Here is an 11,255-nt window from a genome sequence, read left to right as displayed (position 1 = left end):
GCTACTTTCGCGTGATGCTTTTCCAGAACATCACAAATAAACAAAAACAACATGGAGTTGAAGGCCCAGTGTCACTCCATGTGTTTGTTCAAAGGTTGAATGAATGAATGAAAACTTTATTTAACAGATTGCAGAATGGGTACAATACAGTACGGCTCAATACACACAATTGTTAAGGGGATGCAGACCTGAGAAAGACGTTTGTCTTGTTTCCATCAGGGTCCCCCATTTTCAATTCATATAGACATTTATGACATACACAACATACATGACATTTATGGCATAGGGACATATAGGTATTTAGTACTGATACATTTGTGACATAAACGGTATTCAAATATACAGTACTGTTACCCCTAGATCCTGACAGAGTATATACATAATGGGGAGGGGATGTACATTAGGAGGGGGTGGGTGGGTGGGAGAGAAATATACATACGGCGGGGAGGGAATATATACATGCAGTGGGGAGGAGACTGTCTATTAGGAGGTGGTGGGGGTTTTGGACATTTACGGTGGCCAGTTTCGAATTGCAGCCTCCCGTAGGTGCTCTTTAAGAGCGGTTTTGAATGTGGGTGGATTCACATTCCTTTACAGCTTTGGGTAGGGCGTTCCACATTGATGTGGCATAATTGCTAACTAAATGCATCCTTCCTTCGCTGCCCCAGTGGTTCATATTATCGCCCCAATCTGAGTGCGCAGCATGGTGAAAATATCAACCACTAGGGGCAGCAAAGGCTTGTGTTTCTTTAGCTGTGTTTCATTACTTTTTAAACCTTGGAATCTGTATTGTTTCCAGTTTGGTTTGTTGTCCACTGCCCTTAGTGTTTTCTTTCTTTATTGAGACAGTAGGAAGGCTGAGAGGGAGACAGAGTAGGGGAGACACAGGAGAGAAGGTTCTTTATTGAGACAGTAGGCTAAGAGGGAGACAGAGTAGGGAAACGCAGGAGAGAAGGTTCTTTATGGAGACAGTAGGAAGGCTAAGAGGGAGACAGAGTAGGGGAGACACATGAGAGAAGGTTCTTTATTGAGACGATGGGAAGGCTGAGAGGGAGACAGAGTAGGGGAGACACAGGAGAGAAGGTTCTTTATTGAGACAGTAGGAAGGCTGAGAGGGAGACAAAGGGGTGAAGGTTCTTTATTGAGACAGTAGGAAGGCTGAGAGGGAGACACAGGAGAGAAGGTTCTTTATTGAGACAGTAGGAAGGCTGAGAGGGAGACAAAGGGGTGAAGGTTCTTTATTGAGACAGTAGGAAGGCTGAGAGGGAGACACAGGAGAGAAGGTTCTTTATTGAGACAGTAGGAAGGCTGAGAGGGAGACACAGGAGAGAAGGTTCTTTATTGAGACAGTAGGAAGGCTGAGAGGGAGACAGAGGAGAGAAGGTTCTTTATTGAGACAGTAGGAAGGCTGAGAGGGAGACAGAGGAGAGAAGGTTCTTTATTGAGACAGTAGGAAGGCTGAGAGGGAGACACAGGAGAGAAGGTTCTTTATTGAGACAGTAGGAAGGCTGAGAGGGAGACACAGGAGAGAAGGTTCTTTATTGAGACAGTAGGAAGGCTGAGAGGGAGACACAGGAGAGAAGGTTCTTTATTGAGACAGTAGGAAGGCTGAGAGGGAGACAGAGGAGAGAAGGTTCTTTATTGAGACAGTAGGAAGGCTGAGAGGGAGACAGAGGAGAGAAGGTTCTTTATTGAGACAGTAGGAAGGCTGAGAGGGAGACACAGGAGAGAAGGTTCTTTATTGAGACAGTAGGAAGGCTGAGAGGGAGACACAGGAGAGAAGGTTCTTTATTGAGACAGTAGGACGGCTGAGAGGGAGACACAGGAGAGAAGGTTCTTTATTGAGACAGTAGGAAGGCTGAGAGGGAGACAGGGGAGAGAAGGTTCTTTATTGAGACAGTAGGAAGGCTGAGAGGGAGACACAGGAGAGAAGGTTCTTTATTGAGACAGTAGGAAGGCTGAGAGGGAGACACAGGAGAGAAGGTTCTTTATTGAGACAGTAGGAAGGCTGAGAGGGAGACACAGGAGAGAAGGTTCTTTATTGAGACAGTAGGAAGGCTGAGAGGGAGACAGGAGAGAAGGTTCTTTATTGAGACAGTAGGAAGGCTGAGAGGGAGACACAGGAGAGAAGGTTCTTTATTGAGACTGTAGGAAGACTGAGGAGATGAGAGATCTTCTGGAATGAGGACTGTGTAGACACAACCACACACAATCTCATGGAATTCACCGTATAGGCCACGCCCACCTCCGCCCATGTTTCTTCAGAAATCAGAAATGACTGATTCTTCAGATCTAGTAGTGGTGGCCAGGAGCGCGCAACAAGATGGTATAAATATGGAATATTAATACACTATAGATATATCCACGCGATTAGCTTTAGTTCTTATTTATTTATCCACTTGTCATTTGCAGTGTTGGCGTAGTGTTTTTATTTATTTTCGGACATCACGATGCCTCTTGAGGCATGACTGTAAATGGGAGGGAAAAAAAGATCATACAAATGTTGTCATATTTATTTTAATTATGATTAATTAATTCCAAGAAGGCCTGTAGAGTTGACATGAACGAAATCACCATGATTCCTCCCAAATAAAGCCCTTAATTAAGAACACGGCGCACACCAGTCTGTCGACTTACGACTGCTCTTCAGCGCTCCTCAATCCTGCTCTTAGTTAGGACCGAATCCAGGAGAAGGGACTGTCGGTGAATACCAAAAATCGGCCTGAAAATGTCTTAAGTGGCGCTAAGACAAATATTTGTCTGATCTTTTGTCTTAAGTCCATTGGGGAATGAGACCCAATGTTATAATACTTTTTTTTTTTTTTTAACAGATGTTTTTTATTTTCCCTTTTTTTAACATGAAACAAGACAAACAATACAGTAACGGTAATAATCAATGATAAATCACAGGACAATAACAGAAATAATAATAACAATAATGACAGTCCAGTAATTAAATCAGAATGAATGTAGATTAAAAGACATAAAAATAATAAATACAATACATGGGCTCTTGCTCGCTCTCCCCCCACCCACCCACCCCCCCCTCAGGACCCCCACTTGGACTATACATCCACTATTTCATTTAACATCAGAAAATTACAAATTTATATGTGTTCCTTTATCTTCTCCACCACAGCTACCCAGACTGCTATGCTGGCTTCATTAACACCTAAAATTCGTGCAGTAGATATCTCTAGATAAATCACATCGAGATAGGTTGTTATAATACTAAGATGTGCTGTGCCTCCTTCAGTAGAGTAGGCTGCAAGTGTAGCGGAGGTACCACGAGTATATCCACACAGTCACGATGGACGTCAAGTGTTGTGAAGTGACTGTGGCACGTAGGGGTACTGCGAGTTAAACTCACTCCCCCTTAAAAGACACAATAGACACGTTACCAAAAAGTGGTTGCTGCCACTTGTATGTCTGTGCTGGACCATGGTGACTGATGTTATACATGCATGCAATCCTCCAAATGCCTACACTCACTGGATTCCGTCTACCATGGAGCGCTGAGATTCATCCCAAATTTTAAAGTCCTTACTCACCACTGTACTTTGTATTCTCGGGTGGGATGGTCTGCCCTTGATTGATTGATTGATTGATTGATTGATTGATTGATTGATTGATTGATTTAAAACTTTATTAACAGATTGCAGAATTGGGTACAATACAGTACGGCTCAATACAGACAATTGTTAAGGGGATGTTGCAGACCAGAGAAAGACTTTCGTCTTGTTTACATCAGGGTCCCCCATTTTCAATTCATGATGTATATAAAGACCCTGTCCACCCGCAGACTCAACCATTGGCATATCCTTATTCATAAGGCTATCCTTGGACTGCTGCCAACTTACCTACAGATGTACATTCTCCAAAAAAGTATGGGCAGTTATGGTCTTCGTTCCCGAGGCTTATTTTTACTAACTGTCCCTCGGGTCCGTACTGAACTGGGAAAAAGGGCGTTCAGATATGCAGCTCCCTCCACCTGGAATCAGCTACAAAACCACCTGAACTTGCATGAGCTGGTCTCACTGGTTGCTTTTAAAACCCTTCTAAGCGATATGGAATCCAGCATAATTATGCTGGATGTTTTTTTTTTTTTTTATCCACTTTTTCTCCCCATTTTCTATTTTTCTCCCATCCCAATTTCGTATTTTCCAATTCTCCCCTCCCCTGTCTTGAACGTTGCTAGACTATGTCTCCCACTGGTCGGCTGTAGTGAGGATAGAAGCCTTGCATCACGTGTCCCCTCCTCCGGTACACGAGGAGGCAGCCTGTCGCATCATTTCACTGCAGCAGCTCGAACTCTCAGTGGCGAGGAGTAACGCGTCGTGGGAGGCTCACGCTGCCCCCGATACTTCCTGCTTCCGCCGCACCGGCGTCACCAAACCGACCTGTAGGGGTCGCTGTCCACAACGTCCAATCCCCACCCACCGGCTTTCCCACCCTCTAACACTGCCAATTGTGTTAGTATGAACGACCGGCCAAGCCGGTAGCAACGCAGAGAGCTGGGCTCGATACCAGCATCTCCTGCGTCAGTGGCGAGCGCCTTGCCCACTGCGCCACTCAGCCGCCCCTCCACATCTGGATGTTCTGTGAATTGTCCTTGTTTTTGTTTTAATTGCTATATGTTTTATTTTTTTTATTTTATCATTATCGTCTGTAAATGTGAAATTGTAACTGTGCTGCTGCCTATCTTGACCAGGGACGCTCTTGTAAAAGAGATTTTTTATCTCAATGAGACTTTTTCCTGGTTAAATAAAATAAAAAATTAAGAACCTTCTCTACTCTGTCTCCCTCTCAGCCATGCAACTGTCTCTCTCTCTCTCTCTTTCTCTCTCTCTCTCTCTCTCTCTCTCTCTCTCCTCTCTCTCTCTCTCTCTCTCTCTCTCTCTCTCTCTCTCTCTCTCTCTCTCTCTCTCTCTCTCTCTCTCTCTCTCTCCTCTCTCTCTCTCTCTCTCTCTCTCTCTCTCCTCCTCTCTCTCTCTCTCTCTCTCTCCACCCAAATTGAAATAATACTCACAAGTTGAAAGCAATGGGAGTTCGAGGTCAGACCATTAGATTCAACCGCCGATCCGCCTTAATGACTTTCCGTGAGTGAAGAGGCTCTTTCTTTAATCCAACACCATCTCACCCAGAAGTCGTACCTAGTGTGGGGGGAAATATCGATACGGTATACTCGGTATAGTATCGCGATACTTTGCGTGGCGATACTGTATCGATACAAGGATGCCAAGTATCGATATTTAATTATGCAAAAAAAAAAAAAAAAAAAAATTTATATAAGGAAGTTGCATTGTTCATTTCAATACCTGTAATAATAATAATAATAATAATAATAATAATAATAGATACAATTTATATAGCGCCTTTCATAGAACCCAAGGTCGCTTCACAATCAGGACAAAAAATAGGGCTATAGGGAAATAGGGGGGAAGGGAAAGGGGATGAGGGAAGGTAAGGGATAATGGATAATGGACCTAATCTAATCTAAACTAACTGATGGGGAAAAGCCTTGGTGAAGAGGTGTGTTTTTTAGAGCAGATTTGAAGGTGTCCAGGGTTGGGGCGTTGCGGATTTCAGGGGGGAGAGAGTTCCAGAGATCGGAGGATTGTAGGTTCCAGGATGGAGTGTGCTGGTGGAGGAGATCAGACAGGTATCGGGGGGCGAGGGCATGGAGGGACTTGTAGGTGAGGAGCAGGAGTTTGAAGGTGATGCGGGAACCTGACTGGAAGCCAGTGGAGATGGATGAGGGTGGGGGTGATGTGCTGCCAGGGCTTGGTCTGAGTGAGAACCCTGGCAGCTGAGTTCTGAACATACTGGAGCCTGTCCAGGGCTTTGCTGGGTACCCCGACAGGACTCCATTACAGTAGTCCAACCGGGAGGTGATGAATGAGTGGATCAGGGTCTCAGCCACAGAGTCTGAGAGTGAGGGTCGGAGACGGGAGATGTTCCTGAGGTGGTAGAAGGCAGACTTGGTGACGGATTTGATGTGGGAGTGAAATGAAAGTGTGGAGTCAAGGGTGATGCCCAGGTTACGGACTTCGAGAGACGGGGAGATGGAACAGCCGTCAACGTGGAGGAGGAGATCTCCAACCTTCCCGAGCAGTGCCTTGGGGGCCACAACCATGAGCTCTGTCTTTTTGCTGTTCAGTTTCAGTCATTTGGTTGACATCCAGGTTTTTATGGCGTGTATAGTACAGTAGTCCACACACACACACACACACACACACACACACACACACACACACACACACACACACACACATTCAGTGTGCATTCAGTGAAGTTGGAATATGACTAATACAAACAGTTCAGTTTGTCAGGTACATCATGCAACACAGATTACAGATTGTTGACATCTGTCTGCTTGAGAAAATACCATGTTCTGCAATAAAAAATTATTGAAATGAGATGAACAGACTGAAAACTTTATTTTATTAGATAAAACATGTTGACGAAGTTTTACTTTGCAGTTGAAAAAAGCTAATAAGTCGCAACATTAATATCGCAATACTCAGGGCGCCCAAGTGGCGAACCATGTAACGCACTGCGTCGCGAAGCGGCCGACCCGGGTTCGATTCCCGGACCCGCCATCCTTTGCCGAATGTCTTCCCCTCCCCGCTCTGTCTCCCGTTCTTCCTGTCTCTCTCTCTCTCTCTCTCTCTCTCTCTCTCTCTCTCTCTCTCTCTCTCTCTTCTCTCTCTCTCTCTTCTCTCTCTCTCTCTCTCTCTTTCTCTCTCTCTCTCTCTACACATCGGACTGCCCGGTAGTGAAAACTATAAAAATCTACCAAAAATATAATAAAAAAGAAAAGGAGGAAGCATCTCTACCCCCCAGAGGCAGCATCTCTACCCCCCAGAGGCAGCGTCTCTACCCCCCCAGAGGCAGCATCTCTACCCCCCAGAGGCAGCGTCTCTACCCCCAGAGGCAGCGTCTCTACCCCCCCAGAGGCAGCATCTCTACCCCCCAGAGGCAGCGTCTCTACCCCCCAGAGGCAGCATCTCTACCCCCCCAGAGGCAGCGTCTCTACCCCCCCAGAGGCAGCATCTCTACCCCCAGAGGCAGCGTCTCTACCCCCCCCAGAGGCAGCGTCTCTACCCCCCAGAGGCAGCATCTCTACCCCCAGAGGCAGCGTCTCTACCCCCCAGAGGCAGCATCTCTACCCCCCAGAGGCAGCGTCTCTACCCCCCCAGAGGCAGCGTCTCTACCCCCCAGAGGCAGCATCTCTACCCCCAGAGGCAGCGTCTCTACCCCCCCAGAGGCAGCATCTCTACCCCCCAGAGGGCAGCGTCTCTACCCCCCAGAGGCAGCATCTCTACCCCCCAGAGGCAGCGTCTCTACCCCCCAGAGGCAGCGTCTCTACCCCCCCAGAGGCAGCGTCTCTACCCCCCAGAGGCAGCGTCTCTACCCCCCAGAGGCAGCGTCTCTACCCCCCAGAGGCAGCATCTCTACCCCCCAGAGGCAGCGTCTCTACCCCCCCAGAGGCAGCGTCTCTACCCCCCCAGAGGCAGCGTCTCTACCCCCCAGAGGCAGCATCTCTACCCCCCAGAGGCAGCGTCTCTACCCCCCCACAGAGGCAGCGTCTCTACCCCCCACAGAGGCAGCGCTTGACAGACGGACATCTTGAACAAGGGCTCCTTGTGTTACAATAGCAGACTCCTCCCTGTGGCCCTTGGTTCACAACAGCGACAGAAAACGTTAACAAAACGAATGACACGGTACACCTATATAATAATAATAATAATAATAATAATAATAATAATAATAATAATAATAATAATAATAATAATAATGGACGTTTATGCCAGCATGTTTTTGTAAGGGTCATTTGATTTGACCAATTCTAAATGCCAAATATATGTTCTACTGTTTATCTAATATTTTTATATACTAATTTTTTTTTTTCATTTTTTTTTCATCGTTTTTATTCTTTTTTATTTACATTGAAAATGGAAGATGAACATTTTGTGTTGTGAACATTGATGAACATTTTTTTAAGTGCTCCTCTTGTGTTTTACGAGAGCAAAGTCCTTCATAGTATTATATTAGGGGTGTAACGGACGGTACACAAAAACCACGTCTCGGTGCGTACCTCGGTTTTGAAGTCGAGGTTCGGTACAGTGGGTTTTCGGTACAGTGGGGGGAAAGTTTGGCTTTCCATGTTCCACTCAGGGGTGATGTGGTGTGCAGTAACTAATTGTACTTGTAGGGCTGTCAACGAATATTCTATATTGAAATGAATAATCGACTATAATAATTATAATTATAAATAATAATAATTATATTAGATTGTGGGAAAAAAACAGCCCCCGGTGGTTGGTCGTTCGTGGTTAACATACCGTTGTATTCGTTCGGTACAAACTACACAGCCGTTCGGTACGGTACGGTACACACTGAGACGGTTCGGTACGGATACGTGTACCTTTACAACCCCTAGTATTATAACATTGTTGTTAAATATTATTAAAGTGAGAAGTGGGTCAATTCTGCACCTTGGAAGGCATTACCACTTTGCCCAGATCGCTCATTTCAAAAGAGCATACTTGACGGCGAGGATGAGTGCAGGCTTCTCTTCATCTTCTGTCAAGGCAAGATGCCCAGTCCAAGATGCCCTCCAGATGTTGAAACCCTTTAAAATGTTTAATAATGATAAGTACAGTATATATATATATATATATGTATTGCAATTACTGCTCAATTGCACAGCCCTGCATATTCCATCCTGTATTCCATCCTGTAAATATTCAACACTATTGTTATTTTTATTCAAATTAGTGTTTACTTGACCACATCGTGCACAGTTGTACAGCCCTGGCCTATTCCTATTTTAATTAGATTTGTTTTATTATATTCTATTCTATTGTGCTTCTATGTTCATTTAGTTTATATTTCCATTTTATTTTATTCCACCTTTTTATTTTTATTCTACCATAATTGTGGTACATAATTTAGCCTACAAGTGTTGTACGACAAGTCATCAGGAAGGGCACAACTCCATCAGCTGAGTAACAATGTTCATCAAAGTGTTGCGTGCTACAGTGTAGGTTAGTTTATTAGGACATGACAATGACAGTAAGGTTAGTTAGGGTTAGAGTTTTTTATTTAAATTTTTTTCATTTCAGATAATGATTGAAGAAGTGCGTCTTTAGTCGACGGCGACAGATGTGTTTTTTTTCCCCCAACAGATTGTTCAATAAACGACTGAAAATAGTTTAGCAGCATCTCTACACCTTTACCCTCATTGAGATGCAAAGGAGCTATAAATATCCAATTTGGCAACAAGCACCGGCTGATACTTACCAGGAATTCCAAGTGGGCAGCTTATAGTCTTTCAAGACACGTCGATACCTCCTCAGCTTTCTGTGTAGCTGGAGCTAAAGGTGTCAAGTTACCACATTATTGACCCATGAGGTTCGAGCTAATAGTGACATCATTCCCAAAGGTCAGTGAATACCACGACCACAACACCAGAGGGAGCTCCACAAATCATGTTCAACCCAGATTCGGCTCAAACAAGGGACTAAACACGTTTCGCAATTATGCCACATCAATGTGGAACGCTCTACTCGCAGCCGTAAAGAAATGTGAATGTGAATCCCTACCCTCCTTCAAAACTGCTCTCAAAGAGCACCTACGGGAGGCTGCAATTCGAAACTGGCCCCCGTAAGAGTCCAAACACCCCCTCCCACCCACCCACCCCCTCCTAATGTACAGTTTCCCACATTAGAAACGTCCCCCTCGTATGTATATATTTTCTGTTAGGATCTCTGTTTAACAGTACTGTATATTTGCATATCTTGTATGTCACAAATGTAACAGTACTGTATATATGTATGTCATAAATGTCATTATGAATTGAAGATGGGGGACCCTGATGTAAACAAGACGAAAGTCTTTCCCTGGTCTGCATCCCCTTAACAATTGTGTGTATTGAGCCGTACTGTATTACCCATTCTGCAATCTGTTAAATAAAGTTTTCAATCAATCAATCAAACAAACACATGCAACTCGGATTTCAAGGAAGGACCAAGAAGCTCTGCTCCTCCAGGGGAAGAATGTGAAATGGGAGCTCTGACAACAAGTTATGCACAAATAGCAATCTGCGAAATCATGCCAAGAGTGGTTGAAGAAGCTATAGCCCGTTGATTTTGGGCAGAACTTGGGAAATATTTTCAAATCCTTAGACTGAATTTGACAACGCCCTTCCCAATCAAAACGGATCAGCTGTATTGAGCTGTACTGTACTGTACCCATTCTGCAATCTGTTAATAAACTTTTCAATCAATCAGGATGTCTCCAACGCCAGCTAGCAGGCAGCTATGTAGCTCCAGGCCTTTGTGTATCATTTGACCTGGTCGTTCGTTTGATTGGATGTCGTTGTTTTAGCTCCCGCCCCTTTAACAATTAAAAATAAACATGTTTTTGAGAGGAGGGGGGTGGGGGGGGGGGGTCTTTAAATCTGCAGGCATATTAACTAACAAGACAAGCATGTTTCTCAATGCACTATGTCTGAGCTCAAGGGGAACATTCCACTATACTGAACCCCGCGTATAGCCCAACGTCTGCTGAGGTAAGAGCGTGTGTGTGTCTGTGTGTGTGTGCCCGTGTGTGCGCGCGTGTGCGCGTGTGTGTGTGCATGCACGTGTGACCGGTGTGTGTGACCGGTAGGTCAGAGACACTCATAGGTCAGAGTCCTGTACATTATAGAATGTAATTAAACCTTCAAGTCAATGCAAGGTCTACACAACAAAAGAAGGTGTGATTATGTAAAAGCAGTCTAGCAGAGCCTGCTTGATAAGAAGTTAGTTAGCAAGTCAATTTAATTGAAGGTCTAATTAACGTTCTATAATGTACACAGGACTCCCGCCAATGAGTGTCTGACCTATATGTAACCTTCCAGCACATGTTATTTTATCATAGACCTTGCATTGTGTCTCTTTCTCTCTCTATCTCTCTCTCTTTCTGTATTTCTGTATATCTCTCTCTCTGTCTATCTCTCTCTCTTTCTGTATTTCTGTATATCTCTAGATCTCTCTCTATTTTTTCTGTCTTTCTCTCTCTTTCTGTCTTTCTCTCTATTCATGTCTTTCTCTCTCTTTCTGTCTATCTCTCTCTCTATTTCTGTCTTTCTCTCTCTATTTCTGTCTTTCTCTCTATTTCTGTCTTTCTCTCTCTCTATTTCTGTCTTTCTCTCTTTCTGTATATCTCTCTCTATTTCTGTCTTTCTCTCTATTTCTGTATATCTC

The 11,255-nt window shown here is 44.6% G+C and overlaps 1 protein-coding gene across 1 annotated transcript in view; it reads left to right on the top strand.

The window, feature by feature from the left end:
• Positions 1–7,818: 7,818 nt before the first annotated feature.
• Positions 7,819–11,255, top strand: part of LOC311228219 (G-protein coupled receptor 6-like) — a gene marked incomplete at both ends in the record, with an annotated part of 33,603 nt that continues 30,166 nt past the window's right edge. Inside the window, 1 exon segment of the mRNA XM_084314130.1 lies at positions 7,819–7,826. Coding sequence (XP_084170256.1) covers positions 7,819–7,826 — 8 coding nt within the window.

The sequence above is a fragment of the Notolepis coatsorum genome, assembly GCF_963971535.1.
Source record: "Notolepis coatsorum genome assembly, chromosome: 5".
NCBI classification, from domain to species: Eukaryota; Metazoa; Chordata; class Actinopteri; order Aulopiformes; family Paralepididae; genus Notolepis; species Notolepis coatsorum.
Note: the sequence above shows the minus strand (reverse complement) of the source record. Positions and strands in the feature narration are given on the sequence as shown.